Here is a 23,302-nt window from a genome sequence, read left to right as displayed (position 1 = left end):
TAGTCTCTGCACACAGACAAGTCACTGCTTCTCTTAGGTGCTTGATTCCTCTGTAAGCAAAATGGGGACAATTTTTGTTGGCTGGGCTATTGAAGTTGCACCATAATCCTTGCACTATCTGAAACCAGTTCAACACACTCTTAATGAAATAAATGCAAATATACTTTGCCAACAGCTCAATTTAAAGATGACTTATGACTGTTCAGTTTAGGTTGGCTCCTCACCAAACTAAACCAAACTTACATAAACCATGTGCTGATTGAAATAACAGTGCTCACAGAACTCACCATATCAATATAAATGCAAACCTTGTAACCCTGAATACGTGATCAACGCCATAGCACAGAATAAGAGAATCCCAGCAAGTGGGTCTGGAAGTCACCGGGAAGTATCACTAGTCTACTCCCTTGCTCCAAGACAGGAGCAATGATTTCTAAATTATTCCTGACAGACCTGTACACCAACTCCAGTGAGTCTCCCTAGGGAATATTTGTCAATGCTTAACTGCTCTTAGTTGCAAAGTTCTCCCTTTTGTCCAACCTACATCTCCCTAGTTTCATTTTAAGCCCATTAATTATTTGCCTGCACATAGCGGGCACGAAGAATCATTTATTCAACTGCTTCTTTAAGTAGGCTTTTGGGGCTTTTTACAGATGCTATTCTTCAAATACCTTTATCTTCAGTACCTTTATCTCAGTCACCTCCTCCCCAGACTGGACAAACCATCTCTCACTACCAGCCATGTACTCGAGATCTCTGCCTCCTGTTGTAACCGAATGCTGAATTCTGACTGACTAGTCCACACCTTCCTTGAAGTGAGATGCATGAAGTGGTTTGCACCAGATAGCATGCTGTTAGTTATCTAAGGGAATTGTCCAACGTTTTGTATATTAAGATTGGGAGATTGGAGAACGTCAGTTGAAGGCAGAGTTCATGATTCACAACACCCCTCCTGACACATATCCCCGCTTTTGGGAAGAGCAGAGACTCAGTGGGTGTTTCACAGATTCTTAATTAACATTAAATCTGAAAAACAGACAGCATTTCAATGGTCAGCAGCCAGTTGAGGTTAATACGACTGTTCAGACTCTGAGCTGTTGATTTAGTTGACCTGTGGGATCTGGAACACAATACTGGTCTAATCCATTTTCTGGAAAACCTTTCAGCTATCTTGGTGCACTCACTCTGCCTTAGAACCACGGGACGAGACACCTCAATTAGAGGAAAAAATCCAGAAAAGCCCATAGGCACTGCAGGACTTGGGACGCTAATCTTTAAACAGAAAGAGTTTTTCAGAAAGGTTTGAAGAGCCTCATACATCCCAATTAGATGCCCTCCTAAACAGCAGCTCAGAGGGGATCGTGCTGCTCGTTCTCATCACCTCCTTTCCTAGGGACTGTTCACAACCACACCATCTGGGCAAGCTCGCTCGTGTGCATCCTCCCCCCAGCACCGCTGCTTTGTGCGTGAGATGCCTGCTTTCATTTCCCACCGCAGCAAGGCAGGTGACGAGTCAGACAGAAAAGATGCTGCTCGGGGAAGCAGCTCAGAGCAGCACGGATCCTGCGTCACACCACAAATGCAGAGGGCTCAGAGCTGTTCCGTCATCCACTGCGAACGTAACGCACAGGCAAGGAGAAAGAGCAATTCGGGCAAAATGTTACCCAGAGGGAAGAAATCCTCAAGCCCCATCTCACGTTAAAGAATCAAGCCAGCTCCCGCTCCGGTGGAGGAGGAATTTATCCCATCCCCATTTATCCCAGCCCCTCATTCCTCGCCTCCCTCCATGCCCCGCCGAGTCCCCGAGTCACCCCTCTCGCAAGCATCCATTCGTACAGTTTATCTTCCCTTGGAAAACACTTGGAGCGCCTTCTCAATTTTCTGCTGCACTGACATTACATTATTCCCTCCTTACCTCCCGGAAAAAACCAAAACCAAAACGCAGATCAGTGCAACGTGATTTCCAACAGTGGCCAAAGCCAAGCTGACACAGCTGGGCGTGTATCAGGTTCAAGGCTACGGTATAGCCCGTAACGATAACTGGCCCATAGGCGAGGCACAGACAGGGGCAGTGCCACTCATCTGAAGACCTTAATTAACTCTTTCCCGAACTGCATTTTCCCTCTGCTGTGCCTAAAGAGTGGCAAATAGCACACAAACATCTGAGGATCACAGTCTGGAATTATCAAACTCCCCTTGCCTTGTGCGTTGGTGTTAAACGTCGAGCCTGCCTTTCCCAACCGGTCACGTTTTAGTTGTCCTACAATCTGCTAGCAGACAACAGTACTTGTTGTCCTTTATATCCACGATATGTAACTGTGCCTCTGCAGGCGGACAGACCTCTCCGATATCAGCTTTAACCACTTTTTCCCATGTACGTTCATGGCAATTTTGAGAGGAAGGAACATTAGGAGCTCGCTCTCGTGAATCACCGTCTTGCCTTAATACCACATGTGACTGTGCTTTCAAAGTCTGCCCACCGAGAGAAACAGCCTCTGCAGAAACAACCCATGCAGGGGGAAGAAAAGGTCTCGACGGCAGTCTAACCTGAAGCTGTATCTTCAGAGAGGGTCTGTTAGAACTCCCTGTTTCAAAACAGCTCATATTATTCACCTGTTTGCCTGTGCCAGCCCAACGGCAACGGAGAGCAGCGTCCGCGGGGCTACCAGGAGCCCCACGGCCACCACCAACAGCCACGAACCCAGCCCGGTGGCCCAACCACCGCCCGCTGATCCCTTCGCAGCTTGTTTCCCACCCCTGAAACACCGACGCAGGCATCGCTAAACCAGCAGCTTTCCTAGCAGGTGACCCAACTAATCCTTGCTTTCTTGCACTGCTCCGTGCTTTGCCAGACTCCCTCTCCCCGGGCTCGCTGCCCTACGGACAGAGGGTGGTCCAGCGGAGACCTCACCAACCCGCCGGGCAGAAATGGAGAAGATGCAGAGGCCATTCGGGGAGACAAAGTCTCAGCCTCTGCTGTCAACACTCCATTTCTGATGATTAAAAAAAAGATATCTGAATAAATTCCTCTTAAGCCGATCTCTGTTTCTCTGCAACAGCTGAGAAATATTGTTCTTTTATCATAGAAGAATCTACTTGATTTTTTTTTCATATTTTTAACTTCATACGGAAGATTTTTCATTAATTGTAGAGTATTATACAGTACAGCCAAGTATTACGATGTGCCTTGCTTTCTTTATAATAAAAGTTTGATCTGAGACATAATAGTGTATTTAAATCATTGTGTAAAGTGAGGAAAGGATTTCCTCACCCAATTAAATTTGCAGGCTCTTGAGAAAGAAGTTCAGGAACTTTTCAACCTAAAAAAGATGTGAAAAACAGATGCAAAGAATGCATGTGATCTCAAAAAAAAAAAAAAGTGTGCACTTAGCAGAGCTTAACTAGCATGAAATATGACTTGGAAGTAATTATAGGAATAGGTCTTTTCAGAATTCAGGTAATATACTGTACATATTTTCTATGACATTAGTAAATTGGGATCTCTTTACAATAGGGATACCCATCTGGAAGAATAACTAGCTGGAAATAAACTGATGAAGCACAGCTAGTTATCCTGGATAAACCAGGACAGCCTCTCATTATTTACTAGAAACTTAAAAAAAAAAAAAAAGCCACATTTAAAGGAAGCCACCACAGGCCTGTATGTATTAGTTTAGCGGACATTCAGTTAGACTGAGAAGAGGATGTAACTAATAATTTTCTTATTACGGCTTTTATAAGTTGGCCGCTGTTCCAAGGAAAGATGGATTAAATACCACTTCTGTTTGGTTGGACTTCAAATTAAAAGCTCTGTTATGACCTTTCATTCCCAATAGGGTGTTTTGGTTGTTGGGTTGTTTTTTTTTTTTTTTTTAGGCTATTAACTACATTAGGTCCTCCAGAACTTTACCCTGAATAAAAATGGTTTCAAATGTAAGAGAAAAAAAGAGGATAGGAAATAAATACGTCAACAGAGGTTTGGCCTACAAATTCAATTCACAAACCTCCGGGATTTCCATCCTACAGACGACGAAGGGGAGCCCCTGGTCCTGCTGTGACAGACCCGAAGCCCTGCTCTGGTCCAGAGCCCGGCTGCGCGGGCACACTCCGGCACGGCCATCGCTGCCGGGGACAGCTTTCGGCACCAGCAGGTAAGACAGTGAGCAGACAAAAAGAAAGAAACACTAAGTCCACGCACCATAATATTAAGACATTTCACATGGAGCTACGATTTTGCAACTTATTAAACACACACAACCAAAGTTTTCTAAAAACGTCGCAGGCTCAGCCTGTAAGAGGATTTAATATTTCCAACTAAGGACGCTGCCATGGGAAAAGACTGGCCCTGATCTGCAGCTTCTGAAAGGAACTAGGAAATACAGGTGTAAGAAATAAAACACCCTTACCTATTGAATTTTAAAAGGAAAAAAACCCCCAAGCCTAGGGTAGTTTCTTAATTGTGTTTAAATTCACATAGCCTTTTCTAGAGCTGGAGAAACCCAAGTGTAAGAGTCTCGGAGTTTTTTCCCTGAAAACCGAGTCAGGGCTGGCTGAAGAAATTTTTCTCATCACACCCCTTTCTCCCAAGACATTTCCATGGGAAAAACACAGCAATTCCCACTCTAATAATACACATGTAAAATGTATGTTATTAAAAGAGCGTTTCAGGCGCTAGCTCCCAGCATGCGTCACAGGCTGCCAGCTACCGAGACACAACACACATCTCCTACTCGGGAAGGCAGCACATCACAGCACGTGCCAGATCAGCCCTTCCCGCTGTTTCCCCCAACTATGACATTAAATCCAGAAAATTTCTCCTTACCCCTTTCTGCTCTTTCAATTAACCTGATTATAGAAATAATCTGCAGCATTTATCTGCTGTGATGCAAAGAAATAGAGCGGTGGGCAGCCTCCCTGGGAATTAATTACTATCAGCACACTATGCTGAGCCTTTTATTTTGACAAAAGCTTGGTTTTCATCAGGCTTTAGACAGAAAGTTTTCAAAGACCACTCATTTTATATTAGCCCTCTTGAAACAAATATAATTTGATTTACTGCAAATATCATTCTTTTTCTAAAAGATGTATTTTTAGTCTACAAGACTAAAAACATACAAGTTGGAGATCCAAGAGGTTCCAAGTAGCTGTAGTTAAATTCCAGATATCTCAGAAAAGGGTGCTTAGAAGTATTCAGCAAAGGACTTCTTACAGAAGGAGGCTGGATTAGTCTTGCCAGCAGATTCAGCCAATTTCCAAAGAACTCAATGGTTTGAATATCATAAATGAAAGTAATAATAATAAAACATCAAAATCTAGATACGGATTATCATCCCATACAAAAACACCAGAGCATTTTTAAGATTGAAGAAAAACTTCTTATGAGTCACAAAGTGATTTACTTAAAGTCTTTTAAAGCTTTGTTTTTGGAGGTTTTCAAAATTACAAATTCTAAGAACAATTTATCGGCTGCAATGAAACAAAAGTTACAGCACAGCCTTCCTTGGAGCTGCAATTTCATTTTAAAGATGAAATTTCTCAACTATCTAGCATCTTAGAGTGTGACAGCACATGATCAGCACCATCTTATACACAGTATTCAAGAGAAAGTTGATGTATCAGTTGCAGTGTAAAGAAACAGTTAAAATTTTTGTAAAAGCAATGCCTAGGTAGAACTGTACCTAACAAGTTCACAATCCACCTAAACCACTCTAGGTACCTTTTAAAGAAAGCACTTGCGAATTCACAAACTAAAGACGATTTTTACTTTTTTAAAAACCATTCAGGCATGCTTTGCCTACCAGAAGTACCTTATATATTCTGCACCACGACAATTAAGAGTGCCACATACTGCAATTAATTTTAAACCCCCACATACTTTAAAGGGTCTTTTAACAAAGAATAATACTCACAGTGATGATCTTATTTGATAGTTGCTAAATTTAGAAGGACATTGACAATTTTAGATTCTTGTATTTATCTCACCTGTACAAACATTTTATCCTTATTATGATTACTATTGCACATCTGTGTGTGGTTTTTTTTAATGTAACTCTCACATCCATCTTATGGAGATGCAATAAGCAGAGACCAAGCAAACAAACGGTAAACATTTGCCATGAATATGAAAGTAAACAGCAACTCTACAGGTGAGACCAAAGCAATCTAAATCAAATCACAACACAGCCATTACTTAATGAATTCCCCACTCCACTTGCAGTATTGTTACCAGATATATCACATCAGCTATTTAACAAGGCTTAACACTACAAAATGAACCAAGATAGCAGGTATAAAGTTTCTTAAAGAAAGGTAGAATTACTGGATTTTTCTCTGAAAAGCAAGGGAAGCATTTGAGCATGTATTTTCACCTCCATATCTAGGGTTAAGGAGAAGTCAATCAACTGAACCACTGACTCTCCAGCTATGTTGTAAAAATACTTATATTTACAAATACGCTGACTTTGCATCGCGTTTTCCTTTGTGGAGATTACAGCTCTGGCACAGGCTTACATACTGCCACTGCTGTATACTGTGTATAGTTATATAGTTGCTTACGTTATCTCTCTTCAATTAAAAAAAAATTGTTTGTTCACTTTAATCTTGCAAGAGAAATAACACTCTCAAGACCTGCTATCGTCACACCACTGTCAGTGCAAGGAATTATTCTAAAACCAGGTAAATTTGCATGGCAGTTTTGGGCAGACTGAAGAATAAAAGCTGCTGCTCTGGGAATGTTGTTACATTTCAAAATACATAGCATGCTTAAAACACAGACTGAATATAATTCTTATTGAAACAAACGCATAAACCCTGGCTGAGGGATTTTAAAACTTTGGTACATGAGCACCTTAGAAGCAGTATGCAGCTTCTTTTTTTTTTTTTTTTTTTTTAACACTGAGCTCATTAAAACAGGTGAACAGGCTTTCATGACCAATTACTCATCTGACTGTCTTAGACCTCTAAGAGTAATTAACATTTCAGCATGTTTAAGATCTTCTAGTTAAACCAGTCCTTCCATTTTTCCATTCATGCAATTAAACACCCTGCTTTGTCACAGATTATAGTTCATTCTGACCCTTTAGTATGTATCCTCCAAGAAAAATACATGCAAAACTGTACTAAGCTGATGGAAAAACTGAATACACGTTCAGAATTGATGCCAACAATGATAAACAAGTGTTTTTTACTTAATTTATCCAGGATGGGAAATTACTTGGACAGACTTGCAGCACTCCACCGCTTCCTCCATATAGACTGCACAGTCACCCGCCCATTATTACACAACACGTTCTTTGTAGCACTATATAACCCTATAAATAACGCTTTGCCCGGCTGCGGGTGGGACGCAGGAGAGCCCTGCTCCAGCAGCCGCCAGAGCCAGCGGCACCCGGGGGTCTCCAACACAGCCCGGTCCAGCTGCTGCCCACCGTCCCCATCGGACCGCTCCGGAGGAGCAGAGCGGCATCTTCGGAGGACGCACACGCCGTCGGCGCAGGCTGCAGCTCTCGTTACGGCACTCGTCCCCAATTACTGGGAGTCTGGCATCATTCACAGGCTTAATAACCTTATGACGAGCAAGACAAGACTGAGAAAACTTGTCCCTTCTAGTTATTTCTACTGGTTGTCAAAAAAAAAATTCAAAGGTTGTTTCTCAGCCTTTGTTTCTTCAGGAAATAAGACTGCGCTGATGCTGCGTGCGCATACCTCCCCCCTGTTGCCCACAACACATTTAGCAAGTAAATCAGGGTAGCAACTCACGGAAACAAAGCAATTTTCACTTTTCAGGAAAATTGATATAAAAGGGAAAGAGAAATTTTCTAGTTGCCCCCACTGAAGGAAAAACTGCAGAAAAAGCACCACCCTAGTAGCTGTAAGATCCACAGAAAAGCACATTCAGAAATAACCAAACCGTGAGAAGCAGCTTCATGGGGAATTCACATCTTATTAGGTACCAAGGACTCCAACTACAAGATGATTTCATTAGTTACCCTGCTGACAGAAATCCGTTTTGAAATATATGCTATATATATCTTTTAAGGTACAAAGGTCACAGTTCATAAGAAATTACAGTTCTCTCTTTCTGCACACAAAAATTAGCTTAGTGGAAATGTTTTAATAACTTTTTTTCCTTTCTCTAACAGAATTCATAAATTACAATTTCACCTCTAAAAATCAGAGGTAATGCAGCTAGGATCGCAGATAAAGCATGGGTAAAATACACCATATATAAATTTTATCAAAGCCTTTTTTAAAAAAAAGCATTTACAGCATGTGTGCTGCTAAATCATTAATTGCAGCATCAGAATTAGGGTAGCTAAGCATCAAGGCAGTCAGAAAGACTACAAGTATCAGTCACTACTAAGAATCAGAAACTAACAATTATTGCACAAGAGGCTATGAAATACCTTTTCATCTCATCTCGCTAGATGTTACTTCATTTTCCTTTATTTCTCTGCAAATTCTGATTTCCATCGCAGGTTCATCAGGATTTTCAAAAAGACCAGAAGCTACCACCACAGCTGTCACGACCTGCCTCATCGCTGTGCAAAGCACCTGCCCAAGAAAACACCATGCACAACTGGAAGACTGTTAGGTGAAACAGTATCTTATGAGATTAATCAAAGAAGATAATCTCATGTGATTGTGAAGATGACCCTCTAAAGAAAAGAAAGGGATGTGAAAAAAGAACAAGTGTATTCGTATACACCCTGTGGCAGTGCAGAAGGTGTTAAAGAGCAGGACCCTGTCCTTGTAACTTTTGGGGCGGCAATGGAAGACAGGGAAGAGGAGGAATGAGAAGGAAGACGACATTAAACTGCTTTTTAAAAGCCTACTGGAAAGTTTTTATGAAGTAGCATCCATTTTTAATAAAGTTTCCCTAAAAATGCACAAAGGAATGTGGGAAGCGGTTGATGAACCACCCTGTAACCCTTCCCAATCAGTAACAAAACCAGATCAGCATCAGTCACACCCCTCATACTGAGAATCTGGAACTCAGCAGCGACACCAATTTCATTTTTAGGTCCTAGGTTAGTAAAGCTGTTATTTTCTGTTATGCCCTGTTCAGGCAAAGCTAGCTCCCCCAGTCACAGACCCTCCAGTTTCAATCATTCTCCATCACCATCTTCATGCTGAGAGATTCCCTCCTAACATGGGCTGCGCTCCCTAGCAGCACTTGTTATAAACTGAGTTGTTGTTCAACAACACCACAAAAAAGGAAGAAAACCACAGATAGCTAGTAGTTTGGCAAAAGCCAATAAACATCCACAGTCCTATTTATTTACACTAGTTGCTTTTGAATATACAGACTCCATCATCTCAAGTGTCCCATTTCACACACAAGAGTTTGCAGCCCAAACCCAAAGCCATTTAAAGTTTTCTTTGAAGCCCACATGTGAGTGAGCAATAGCCTGTTCTCTCCTTCCCTCAAACCACCTGAGAAAGAACTCTAAAAAAAAGCATACACGTACTTTAATAAATGAAGCTTTGTATTTAATGCTTCAATGTTACTTAGAGGTGGAATTGCTGTTTCTAATAGTTTTGTAGCTTCTGTGGTTAAAAACTTGTAATGCTGGCTTCATCTAAGTAAACAGACAGACATCTCAGATCACACACGTTTTAAGTATTAACTCTTTCACATGGTATGCAATGTCGGAACTATGTCTGGAAGCAGCGAGCACAACTGCTTTTCTCCTCTCATACAAGCAGCCTTCCATATTAGCAGCCCAGGTGTCGATGTCACATATTTTGTGGTAGGGGCATGGGCTTTGGCAGATTGCTGGAGGGGGGGGGGTGGAGAGGGAACAAGCAGTCAAGCCACAGAAAAAAAAAAAACCTCACAAAATACCTATCATATATTCCAGAGAGTTAAAAAGAGGTTTCACTTCCTTTCCCTCTCCCAACCACAGATATTTGCTACAAGTTTCCTTCCTCTTTCAATACTTTGAAAAGAAGGCTTAATCCTCTTCCACATACAAGGATTCAGAGAGTTGTCTATAGCCTAGAGGAAACTGCAGGGTGCCTTCGTAGGAGTATCTTGTATCATGCGGCAATCTATCTATCCAGTTGGCTTAATTTAACATGAGACTATAAAAATAAGGCATAGAGTTGACCTGGGTCCAAATGCACAATTCTGAAAGCACTTGTGGCTCTGACAGCCAGTCCTCCAGCTGCCAGCGTACCAAAGGCACCGTGCCTTTTCTTAGGGTGAGGTGCCTGCAAAAGCTAAGGGCTCTTGCATACACCCCAGACAGCCTCCGTCTTAACTTAGTTCAGTGCCCCCCTTATATATAAACACAGCTGGGACCCAGAAATGAACTGTTCATCCATTCCTCAAGCAGTTGAGGCCAAGAGACATTTGCGGAGCTCCCTGGCACACGGCGAAGAAGCCGGGTGATGGCACCTACTGTCCTCTTACGTGACACCTAGAAGAGGTGTTGCCCATCTCCCCTCCCAGGACGGCGACACTTAGACCAAAGGACCCTCATGAACAGGGGAGGTTCATTCCAAATTCCCATCCCCACCTGCAACAGTCATTGGAGCCTTTCCCGAAGCCTCCAAACTACTACGCTTGCAGCCAAGGGCAGGGCGAGGAGCACACCTCCGCGACAGGACATCCTTCCATTCCCAGGTAAGAAGCGATTCCCAAGAGGAAACGTCGGAGCCTGCTGGAGAGGACAGCGGAGTGGTTTCCCACAGGCCCCCCTCGGCCGTTCCCCCATGTGAAGACGCAGCGGCCAGCTCTCGGGGGGAGCCCTCCCGCCAGCACGCTGCTCCTGGGGGTCCCTGCTCTGCACCAAGGCAGCCCCCCCCCACAACAGGTTAAGGGGCACGCGCTGTCCGTCTGCGCGGGAACCGGCCCAAGACGCCCAAGTTCACCGCCCGCTGCCCCTCGCGGGTGCGAGACCAGCCTCGGCAGACAGTCCTGCAGGTCTGACACGAGACGCCAAAGCGAGTCTTCTATTTAAAGACCAAGCGATCGCTGCTACTCGACGCCCGTGGGGCTCAGGAGCTCTTGGCAGCCTAGAAGAATTTACAGCTCCAACTTGCTGCAGATAACTTCAGTCCAGTTCAAGAGTCTGCCACGCATCCAAGGACCAGCATATTATCAGCAGGAGCTTTCCTCCCACTGTTTTTGGAGGAAAGTTACAGGAAGACCCCCATTTGTTTCCTGGAATGGTGCTACAAGAGCTTCAAATTAACAAGGCCCTTACGATACAAATAAATCCCAAATATCATATGGTGTTCTCCCCCACCTGCCTGTGCTGGAACTTCCTGGAGATCACAGGCTTCACTTAGGCTGAACTGCCACAATGACTTTTTAAATTCATTAAGGTCAATGAAATATGTTACACAAGTTATTACAACTTGTCCAAGAAAATGTTAGAAGCCTGGAGGGCAGCAGGGACTGATGCTGCATCCCCAGAAGCACCTGCAAAAAACCACCACACAAGGGAGAACATAACCTGAAGAGGCAGGGTCACAGGCAGGCTATAAGCAACCATTTTAGGTCATTCTTACCAATTCATTTTACCCTATATCCTGTGGCTTAATACAAGTGGTTGTGTATTTTCTCTTCTTCTACTAGTAATTTTATATATGCACAAACAACATTAAGTACATGCAAAACCACCCGTGTTAGTCATGATCACGCTGCTTGCCAAAGGACAAGATATTCTCATCCTCCATTAGTAATCAAAGGCAATATAAGTCTTTGTAATTGAGAGACAAGCAAGTCCATTTTATTAGTGCAACACTTGCTTTATTATCTACAATTCTCAAAACAAACACTGATACGGCAGAGAAACAAAACAAGTTCAAATGCACATAACCATGGCAATTTTCCTTAATTAATCAGTAAAGCCTAGAACAAAACCAAACCTATTTGGAATCAGTTTTACAAGATCTAGATATTATCAAATGTTTCAGCAGAGCGCTGCGCAGGCCTGCAGCAATGAGATACAGCCACTGGAAATTTTGTAGTTTCCCCCACCCTTTTACACTGTTCTGTTTTAACAGACAGAATTGATTCTGCTCAGCCAACCACCACAGCTGTATTAGCTCCAGCGAGTACAATGGGTCACCCACAATGTTTCTCTAACTGAAAAAATCCAGACAGCATCAGGAAAAGCAATGTTAAAAAGCTGCTTATTGTACAAAAATCTGGAATAAACACCATAATTTTAATCCTTCAAGCACACGCCAGTGAGAGAAAGGAACATCCATTTCAGAAGCAGATGTAGGCAACGCCTGTTTTATACTGCTTTTGTAAAATAAATCCTCAGTTCTCAATATATGAAGTGACCAACTGTCATTTGTTCTTTTTAATAAAACCTTATTTTATAGAATATAAACAAATTTTTATTATTTAGCTAACGAAAAAACCTTCCTCCATCTGTTCAGTCTTACTGGGTTTTAGGCAGGTTTATGCACTTGAAAACACACTGACAATGGCATTTGGACAAGCCCTGTTAATACAGGAATACACGGAACACAACATTACTGTGCTTGATATAGAACCGCAGTTTATTAAGGCGCATACTTTGCTAAAATGTTAATGGAAAAGGTAAGATAGTTCCCCCAAAAGCATAAACTTGGCTAGGAAAAAAAAAAAAAAAAAGTCAGCCATCATCCATACAGATCTGCATTCAAAGTCTCTAGGCTAAGATGAAACAAAAAGCATTTTAAGTAGTTTTCAGGAGAGCTGGACTACAGCAGGACTTTCAGAATTTGAGAAAGGCAAATTGGTAGCTTTAGTAACCAACTACAGTACAGCCTTCCCCCCCCCCCAAAAAAAAACATTGCAAAAAAAAAAAAAAGGACTAGTGTGTAACAGAAACATGCCCATTTCCTTTCAGGTTCTCCTTTTCTTAGAAAAAGCTAGGAATCAAAGCCATTTTAAGTTTATTTACCTAACCAAAAATTACATTAAAATTCAAATTAACTTTGGTGAAGTGCTGCCAAGATTCATAATAGGATCAAATACTACTTAAAGCCAGTTTAATTTTCCTTTAAGAAGTCCCGAATGAAGATCAGATTGAATTCACAGAAAATGGCCAAATAAGAAAACCCCCCCAAATGTTATTTGAGCCTGCACTCTCCTATCTGTTTTCCTCAGAGTTCATGAATAAGTGTTTTGTATCCCTCTGTAAGAAACAACTGAAGAACAGATGGTATTAGGTCTTAAGTTACTCCTTCCTTGATAGTTTAAACAAGATGTATATTGCCATAATATGGCATTTCATTTTACCCATTACTCCCACTGCATATTTAACCACCATATTATACAGCCATTATACTGTATTAACACAATATAGCAAAATTATTTTCCAGTAAATCACTTCTGAAAATCTGATTGTGTACACTGTGACACCTGATATGAATTAAAATGCATGCACACTTATATGGCAGATTCTTGAGAAGGAGGGAAGAAATCCCATCAGCTCCAGAAATTCATTTATTTGCAGTAACACTGTAGCTACAGTGGGGCTAGACAGGCTATGGCATGTTTAGTAGGGGTAATAATTTTTTTTAAAAAGCATTGTTGGGATGATGGTGAACTGAAAACCCAGGTATGTGAGACCATTCAAGCCTGAGATGGAGCATCTTCAAAACATAAAAATTCAAGATGAGTACAATTACATGAGTTTACTTATTTTTTCTTTCAGGCATTGAGGAGAAGGGATTTCACCACACACCACTGACTGTGCATATTTGGAGCAACGCAAGTCACTGCTAACAAACAAAACAGTCACTCTAGAAAGTTTTTGGTACATGTTTATTGCCAGCTGATTTAGAACTCAGTCTAAGTTCATCAATGCCCACAGACAACTGGCTGGCAACTAAGATGCTTCCTAAGGCTGAGAGGTGTTCAGTGACGTGTGACACCCTGTGTCCACAACACGGGCGATCGCAGGAGACACAGGAGAACAGGCAGGACTTGTGATCCCCTCCTTGCACCAAATTCTCAGTGTCTTTTAAACAGCATGATCATCTGCAAGGAGAAAGTCAGAAGAACAGCTCAGAAGCTAGGCAGCACCTAAGCTAATTTGGAATGGACAAAATTCCCAACAAGCAAGCTGTTTTGGATAAACATCATGCCAAAAAGGAGGTATCGACTTGATTTCTTTGGAGAACAATGAGATTTTTTTCAGGGATATGGGAAGCTGCTTATGGTTTGAAGATTAGCCCATTGCAGAGCAAGGGACCAATCTAACACAAAACGGGCTCTATTTTGTGGTTTATGTGGAACCTGGATTTAGAAAGATCTAGGAGTACTCTTAGGGAAGAGGAGAGGTATGGAGAATGAGGGTGCACACTCACACTCTTTCACCATTTGATCAAAGCCTTTTTCTTATTTGCTCCACAGAAATGAAATGGTGGCAAAGAGGAGCTAAGACTCTCTCTCTCTCTCTCTAAATATAAAGAAAAATCATCACACCAGATCCAGCAGAGATTTGAAAGTATCTGCCATCTTGCCAACTTAACAACTGGTCTGGACTCCACCGCAGAAGAGGCTGCGGCCACTCGCTGCTGCAGAGAATATAATTGTAAAACTCGCTCCTGGCAGAAGGGCTTCTCACCTCAGAGCAGGCAGTAGGAAAGTAGTGAGATGGTTCCTCCATTTCCGAGCTACATAGGAATAGCAAGATACTGGATAAAGGTTGTTTCTAGCTGACTTCAACTCCACAGAAAAAAAAACAACTTCCCCTTCCTTGCCAAGGAAGGGGAAAACCAAAACCAAACCAAACTTGCCCTTGCCTTGTTTCAGGCACATCGAAATCAACATTGGGATAACACCCATGTTTTCTAGTAGGCCAATCTCTCTTCAGGGAAATAATGCATTTCCAGATGTAACTTCCATTTCACATGTACAAACTTAAACAAGAAAACCAGTTCTGCTTCTGCATGACCATTTCAGATATTCTCCAAAGATTATTTGCACAAACCCCTCCTATTTCAGAGCAATGAAGATGTCTCTTCCAACAGCAGTGCCAAGTGCCACACATCTCACATGACATGCCTTTGGCTGCCCTTTTCTTATGCCTACAGGCTGCCTGGCTATCACGCATCAGCACTTACCTTATATTTTTGTTTTCTGGCCAGTCAGACCTACCACAGGGCCTCCTGAACACACAGGTAACTATCCCGCTGCCGGCAATCAACAGCTATGTCATCACAAGCCTAAAAACCGAACTTCCCCTGATCAGACAGCTGTAGCAAGCTATTCTCAGCACTCAAACCCAAACCTACCGCTCCAGCGGGGCTCCTGAAGTATGGGAGATTTATCACTACCTCCCTCCTCACCAGCCCCTTCACACCTGATCCTTACAGTAGGGCCTCTGCCCTCCATCTACCCACCCAAGAATCACCCTTCCCAACCTCTGCAGCATCTCTAATCTCTCAGAGCATGCAAAAACCCTGATAACTTCAGTAACCAACAGCTGAATTGCTGTTGCCGCCCTTCTTTTAAGATCAGTGCCACTGAACTTTCTTCAAACCTCTCTTACGCCCCAACCACAAAACAAGGCAGCAGATGATAAACATAAGCATGTTACACACACAAGTCAGACTGCATATCAAGTGCAAACATTACTAAGAGGACAGCTTGCAACATCAACTTTTTTCCCCGTCAGCTGTGGACAAGAGATGACCAAAGGGACCAGAAATATCCTTTACACCAAGTTCTGATTTTATTTTAAGGCATTTCCTCTTACAGCAACCGAACCCCACACATTTAGCATGAAAAGTTTAACCAGTCTTTAGGTAAAATGTACTCAAAAGCAAGAGCAAGGAGTCTTGTTTGATTCAAAAGCAGAATCTGAAGTCTGACCCAGCTCTATTTCATTTACTGAATTCGAGAAGCAGTCTATTAATAGTTCACTACCATATCCCTATCATGCTTCTCCACGTCAGGGCAACAGCTATACCAACAAACACCAGTGATACAGGCACATGTTTTCACATTGACACTGTAAAGCAGAGCTAACCCAATTGTTCAAATTTAAACAGAATTCACTGTCTCAAGAATTAACTTGCAACAGACAAAATTAGTCTCAGTTAATTTAATATGAGCACACAGCAATAGCAGATTCAAGCTTTCAAATGCAGTCTCCCTCCTTTCTTCTCCCAAACAGATTTTCTAAATTATTCTGTTCATTTACACAACAAAGTTTACCCAGCCAATAAATTAAAAGCATAGATAGTAACCAGCTACTATTTTGACATCAGATGAATGCTGCCAGCAAACAAGGACACCAACAAAAGCCAAACTACAACACCAGTGAATAGATGTTACCTTTTTCAGAAAGAAATCCCCTGGATTCTTGATACAGGGGCATAGGACATCCTTCTCCTTCCACATAATTTAATTGTGCCAGAAGTAGCTTGCCAGATAGAGCAAAGTGAATTTGCTTTAACATTGTCCATTTTACAGGCTCCCACTTTTAACCATGCAAACGTATCTGCTTACACAGAAACATCCGAGCCATGCACCTTTGGTATCACTCTAAACAACTATCACAGATCTAAGTGGACATAAGATGGAAAACACTGCTTAAAAATTTAAGAAAATAGTTACATAAGCATCATAGCCTTCTCTCATACATAAGGTAACACACAAATAAACTGCATGCTTTTCCTCCCTTCCTCCACCCAAACTAGCCATTTTACTTCAAGGAAAGATTATCAGCCTCAGAAACAAAAATGATCAAGTTCACATAGGTCTAGCATTAACGATTTTAAATGCCCTTTTTAATCACCTTGCATTAAAACAAAGTCTAATCTCATCTTGTACTTCTAGAATATGCACGCCATATTAAAATCAGTCAGCTATCGGCCAATCTGAATGAGCTTCTCATTTCAGGAATAAAAACTGAGATCAAGAAAATACATTATCTGTTCCCATATTAATATTGCATATGAATCAAGTGAAAGAAGCATTCAGAAATGCATCCACATTTAGAACTTAATTTTCAGTTAAGATCTGTGCCCTCCAAAAATTTGAAACTCCTGAATATCTGAGTGACTTAAGATGTCTTTTGCGTTTTTTTCTTTGGTTCAGGCTGTTTGAAAAGACTGGCAACAACATAAAGAGGAAAGTGCTATAACACTATGAAGTAAAACGCTTATCTTGTAAAGATAATTAAGTTCTTCCTACAGAACTATACTACCAGAAGCTTGGCAGAAAAGCTGCGGGTGCAGGGGGTGAGAAATTGCCACCTTAGAGCAACATGTCTGTCTGTGGTTGTTTTACCATTACAGACCCCTTGGTTTGGTGGCCATTTGGAAAATGCCATCAGAGCTATTCTAATACCCTTGATTTCTAATTTCAGCTATATGGGCGGGGGAAGGAAAGTTGACCTCTGCCCATCCTTCACTCTCACATAGCTCCCCAAATACCTCTAACATCCGATACCTGAACTGAGCTCTGTCCCAGGGAGCACCAAGGACTCCCACCAAGGACTCCCACGCATTCTCACACGGAGCACCTGGAGGCCAAGTGTCCTGAAGAAACCAGCATCCATCTACGCACCAGTACGTGGAGTGGAGAACAAGTCTTGGGCAACCAGTGGAAAAAGCCTGGCTCCCCTGTGGTGTTCAACAACAGGCATTGCTCACCTTCCCACCATGGGTACGGCAACAGCAGGATGAGACAGTCCATCCCTTCCACGTTTTCAACAAAAAAACTAAAATTAAATACAAACAGCAGCTCAGTATTCACAGTCCAAGCGAGAACCATAAAGTACACTGAGGTCCTTGCATTTGAGATAGTACCAGGTTTGACTCTTCTGCAGTTTCCCTACATGTTCCCAAAGGGAAATAGGACGGGGATTTTGAAACCGTTCATCTAACTAAAAGGAGTATTCGGCTTGCCAGCAGCAGACTGGCAAAAGCCTATATTCCTTATTCATGACCTAACATTTTACTCAGGAGCACAACACTGAAATACTGTTACGCTGAAGCCTCACCACACAGCAATTGTATGCCACCAATTAAAATTAATTATAGCTGTTGAAAACCTTAGAATGCAAACCTTTCCAAACTGAAAGGGCACACTAATCCTGCTCCAATACACCAGTTTCAGGAAGGAACAATAAACTTATTTTCTAGGTAGAATCTGACTACAGCTTTCACATCTTCAGACAGGCCTAAACCCCAGATCTAGTTTGGTTAGCATTTGGATCCTACCCTAATCCAAGCCACGACTTCGGTTCTGAACCCTAAAGCCATCTTTTCAATGAAATAAAACCACTGAACAAGAATGGCTCGCAAGGTCTTTGTACAGACGGACAAAAAGAGATAAACACACAGGCAACAGTACAACTGGGCTTAAAAAAATGCTGAGCAAGGACAGAGGATTAATGCCTGCATAGAACCTCAATACTGTTAGTTTTTAACTCTCCAGCTCTGGAAGTAACAAGCGCAAGCGCATCTCCAGAAGGCAAAGTACAATTTGTTGCCATTTTTCCACAAAAAGGCTCTGGGATGGGTTTTGATGGTGCGAGACTGCAGAGGACATCACTTTGTCTTCAACAGGATGGTGACGATCGCTTCCACTCGGTCTTCTGCTGCGTATACCTGAACTTAACCTTAGAAGAGACAAACAGGGGCATACCTAACTGGCACAGCTTACAAAAATTTTCAAAATGCCGTGAATGAAGCAATTACTTGACAGCACCCTCTGACTGTTTTCCCAATAAAACTCCCTAGTCGAATTAAGAGAGTACTCTACAAACCAAAAAGCCCAAGACAACACACAGCTATTCACACCTTCTCCTGATTGCTTCCTTCATGCAAACTCATCCTAGAAGCAAAGGCTTTAATCCCATGGTGAGTAAAGCCTTTTGTCGTTCAGGCTTCCTCAATCCAGACTAAAGTACTGGCTTTCAAAATTCACATACCATCTCACATTACCTGGCCTCCAGCATCACCTCCAAATCTGCATGGCGAACAGACAGCAGTGTAAGTAGAAACAGCAGCCCTCGCCTACTTCTATGGATTCACACCAATTTCTCTAAAGCAGTCAAATAATAAAGAGAGTTTTCTTTCTACGATTAGAGCCCTAAAATAAATTCTGTATTAAATTGAAAATGTCTAGTAGTAAGATCTGATTTAAGCTCAAGCATGTATAATGGAAACTAGTGCGAATTAGGGAATTATTACAGATGATTTCTTCACATGCAGTCAGTTCAGGAATTGCTAAACCAGTGTAACTTGAAATGAGAAAACCAATCATCAGGTAAGCTTCATACTGCAATTTTCCCTTCCCAATCTCTTTCTTAGGTGTGACCCAAACACTGGCATTTCCATACACCGGGTTCTCCAATACATTTGGCAGTCTTTTGTCGTTAAAGCTATTCTGTTACAGAAAATATGTTGAAAATGCATCTATTTCAATTCCCCTGCTAGAGCATACCGAGAAAATTTGGCAACAAGATGAATTCCTGATCTGTGCGATTGCTCTGCAGTGACAGAGCTGGGCTGCGCTGCTCAGGCCGACAGCTGAACAACATCAGCCTCTTCCTACGGACAAACCTTCCCTCCGACGGCATCCCAGTTATCATCCTAAACACATCTCAGGCTGCCCAAGTAAAAGCCTTACACGCTCCCGATTCAGCTTCAAGCAGAAGCCAGACAAAGACCAGGCCTGCCGGCAAGGCTCTCCTCCCAGCAGCGCCCGCCTCGCTCAACTCCCCTTTAAATCCCCTTGGCAATCCCACAGGCTCTCCCCTTTCCCCACGAGCCCTCCAGAACCCCTCCAGGCTGGGGGGGAGAGGGGTCAAACCCCTTAGCACCAGCCCATCGCATCGTCCACTCTGCGGCCGTACCTCGCCCAGCTGCTGCGGCTCTACGTTCTGCATCCCTGTCTAATAAAAGCCAGGGGAACGCACAACTATGAAGACTGAGAAGTGCTCCTCGTACTCCGTAAGGAAGTAGCGCTGCAGTGAATTGTGATTATATTGTGTAATGAAGTCATTAGGGAATAGATGTGGTTGTACATCCATCCCCACCTACCCCAGGAAGCCAGAAGCGATTTACAAACAGATTGGGCCAACATTAAAAATAAACAATCAGAAGCTCAGGCTTGTTATATCACATTATTTACATGCTATTCTCAAATACTCTGGTAGGCCATAAAGCTCAGTTGGCCAGTGGGCATTTAAGGACCCCAAATTATAACTAAGAGTTAAATCTTTTGGTTCCCACCAAAATTACAAAGTAACTCAGACCAAGTAATAGCTCAAAAAACCCCAAAATTCTGTCTTAGGTTTTTCTTAGATAGGTCTCATTCAAACGGATGCTAACAGAAATGAGGTAAGTAACAGACACTAAACGCTTCACAAAGAAAAAAAATTAAGCATATGCTACTGTCATTTTTACAGAATCTAAAAATCACTAAGAAAAGGGCAACGGCGATGTCCCCAACCAGCAAAAGACAGTATCTAAACCTTCACTCTCTTTAGACATTACTGGATGACTTCTCTCTCAAGATCTAGAACTCAAGTCAAATCTTTTATTTAAAATCTTCTTTGTAAAAGGTATTTGGACAGACAGGTCTTTGACCGAACTGAAGCACTAGTTCATGATGCCTAAAAAGAAGCAAGCGCTGAGGTACTTCTGGAGGTTTGATTCAAAAGAAGCTGGCAACAGTCACAATTTCAGAGCAGGGGAAAGGGCGAGCAAGGGGGCAGCAGGTCTTCCGTCTTTATAAAAGCATAATGCACTTATATTCACAGCAAAAGGAAAGTTCACCCCTGCAAATGCACTCCCAAGTTCATTTATGTTCAGCGTCTTTTTAATAGAGACCTGCTGCTCCACTCCTGCTAAATCAAGCCGCTGCCTTCTGAAGCATCAGCCCGCAGCGGCTGGGGGTAGGGGGGAAGAGAGGAGCTCCCTTTAGCTCTTTTCGGCATGCTTTGCGCATTCAGAGCCAGTAACTCATGACCTTTTTATGCAATACGACAGGTCCTACATTAACATGGTTAGCGTCGGCAGCCAGACCCCAGGGCCGAGAGGGTTAAGGCTGGGAGGAGTGTACATAAGGTGGTAGACCGGGAGCCAATGAGAATATTGCGCTATAGTTAGACACTGGATACTAAGCGATGGTGACTATAAAGGCTGCTCAAAGCCGAGCTTCTGTAGATGACACCGGCATGTTGCCCTTAGCTCCTAGGCTTACAAAGCAGAAAAAAACACAGGAGGATCAGCTCGGCTTACCTGAAGTTCACACCACGCAACTTCCACCCACGTCTCCGTGTCCAGACCCTTATAGACCGTTTTGAAGGATCCCCTCCCGAGTTCAATATCAAACTTTAGGAACCTGCCATCCAGCGAGGTGGCAACCGCTTTCATGTCGGCCTCCTCCTCAGGCTCCTCTTTCTTAGCCTTGCTCTGGTCTCTGGAAGCGTCCGACGCCTCTTTCCTCTCCACATCTTTGCCCGCTTCCTTCTGCTCTTCAGCCCCCACGACGCTGCCAGGGGCTGGCGCTGCCTTCGGCTCCCCAGAAGGCTCGGCCCCCAGGCACCCCTTCTCCGCGGCCCCGTGCCCTGCCTTCGCCCTCTCCGCAATTATCCTCCGGGTTTTGGGGAGCAGGATAATTTTCCTCTGGTGCTCGGACTCGGGCAGGTCGAAAGCAGGTTCCTCCTGGTCCGAGTCCACCACGCTCCTCCGCAGGAACCGCTGATGGACCAGTTTGGGATCCCTGGAGCAGGGGGCGCGGAGCGGCGGGGCAGGGGCTCCCGGCACTGCCGCAGCGGCCGCCCCGCTCCCCCCGCCGCCGACGGGGCCATCAATATTCATGCTCGTCTCCGCAGCCGGGGGAGCGCTGGGCTCGGCAGTCGCTGGAACCCCGCCACGGCCGCCGCCGCCTCCTCCTCCTCCTCCTCTGCCTCCCCGCCGAGGTGCCGATCTGGCATCGCCCCCAGTTTCCATTAGGTCTGAGGTTTCAGCGCCTGCCGCCGCCGCCCCCGGGCCGGGGAAGTCACCGTGGTCCATGCCCGCGCCGAGCCGCCCCACCGCCACCTGCGAGGGGCAAGGCAGAGCGCAGCGCCCTGACGCACCGCCGGCCGCCGCTCGGGCTCAGCCCCGGCCGCCGGCCACCGCTCCCCCCCCCCCCCCCCCTCCACCTCCACCGCCCGCGGGCACCCCCGGCCCCAGGGCTCGCCCCAGCGGGCAGAGCCACACCGGGGCTTCGAGGCGGGAGGGCTGCGGCGAGCCGGGCTCCCCGCAGCCACCGCGGCCGCCCTGCCCGCCCCCCCTTCCTTCCTTCCTTCCTTCCCTCCGCCTCCCCCCCCCCACCGGGCAGCCGCGCAGCGCAGCGGCCGCGGGGCCGGGAGCGCCGGGCGGCCCCGCGGGATGCCCCGGGCTCAGGTGCGCGGCAGGGCCGCCTCACCTGCGGCGGGGGGCGGGCAGGGCCGCGCACAAAGGCGCGGCGGAGCCGCCGACTTACGTGCGGAGCGGGGGGCTGCCGTCCTCAGCGCCATGGACGGGGATGAGAAGGGCGGCGGGGAGAAGGGGCGGGTACCGCCGTGCGTGCGCCTGGCTGGGTGTGCGCGCCGCGGAGAGGGTGCCGGGGGAGCCGGCTGCCGGCGGCGGAGCTCCGCGGCCCGCCCCTGCGCGCTGCAGCACGCCCCCGCCCGCAGTGCCGGCCTCCCCGCTCCGCGCCGCTCCGCGCCCGGCGGCTCAGGGCGCGGGCTGCGCCCCTGCCCGCGGCGAGCCCTGCGGCAGCCTCCGCCGCGCCCCCATGGGCGACGGCCGCCGCCGCCCCCCCCGCCCTCCCCGGCCCGGCCCCGCTCCTCCGCCCCCCCGCCCCGCCGCCGCGCTTTTGTCAATGGGAAGCGCTCCCCGCCGAGCGCCCCATTTAAGGCACCGGCGCTCGGCGGCCGCCAATGAGGCGGCGGAGGGCGGCCCCCCCCCCCCTTCCCCGGCCCGCCCCCGCCCCCTCCGCCGCCGGCGGAGACAATGGGAGGGTCCGCGGGCCGCGCCGCCGCCTCGCCTGGCCCCGCGGCGCGGGGGGGGCCCCGGGGGGAGCGCCCGCCTCCCGCGGGCAGGTGCCCCCGCCCGGCCCCGCACCGCTCCGGCCAGCACGGAGGAGGAGGGGGCGGGGGGGGGGTGTGCGGGTCCGGGTCCCGGCCCGCGGCAAGACCTGCTCCCCGGCCCCGCGGAGGGCGCGGGGGGTGCCTGCGGCAAGAGCCGCTTGTGCCTGGGTGCGACGGAGGGGCAGGTGGCTGAGAGGAAACCAAGAGCTCTTCCTGCTCGTCGCTCTGCAGAACCCTTCGGACGTGAAAACGTGAACAGGGAG

At 45.5% G+C, this 23,302-nt stretch overlaps 1 protein-coding gene and 1 long non-coding RNA gene across 16 annotated transcripts in view; both read right to left on the bottom strand.

Annotated features, from left to right (window-relative positions):
* WNK2 (WNK lysine deficient protein kinase 2) overlaps positions 1 to 22,741 on the bottom strand; it is a 117,909-nt gene extending 95,168 nt beyond the window's left edge. For 8 of the 15 annotated variants that reach the window (XM_052775739.1, XM_052775746.1, XM_052775743.1 and 5 more), the window contains exons 1-2: positions 22,451 to 22,739; positions 21,220 to 22,023 (exon numbers count right to left, since the gene is read on the bottom strand). In XM_052775739.1, coding sequence (XP_052631699.1) covers positions 21,220 to 21,996 — 777 coding nt within the window. In that variant the 5' untranslated portion in view covers positions 21,997 to 22,023; positions 22,451 to 22,739. Of the gene's footprint in view, positions 1 to 21,219; positions 22,024 to 22,450 lie in introns of all 15 variants that reach the window. The other 7 variants (XM_052775753.1, XM_052775748.1, XM_052775750.1 and 4 more) reach the window with 3 other exon arrangements.
* LOC128136358 (uncharacterized) lies at positions 13,764 to 17,457 on the bottom strand. Its single transcript, XR_008233338.1, has 2 exons — positions 17,417 to 17,457; positions 13,764 to 13,993 (listed from the first exon to the last, which is right to left on the bottom strand). It is a non-coding gene; the product is annotated as an uncharacterized LOC128136358 (long non-coding RNA).
* Positions 22,742 to 23,302: the final 561 nt, after the last annotated feature.

This window comes from Harpia harpyja, chromosome Z (assembly GCF_026419915.1).
Source record: "Harpia harpyja isolate bHarHar1 chromosome Z, bHarHar1 primary haplotype, whole genome shotgun sequence".
Classification (NCBI taxonomy): Eukaryota; Metazoa; Chordata; class Aves; order Accipitriformes; family Accipitridae; genus Harpia; species Harpia harpyja.
This window is presented reverse-complemented; position numbering and strand designations above follow the sequence as displayed.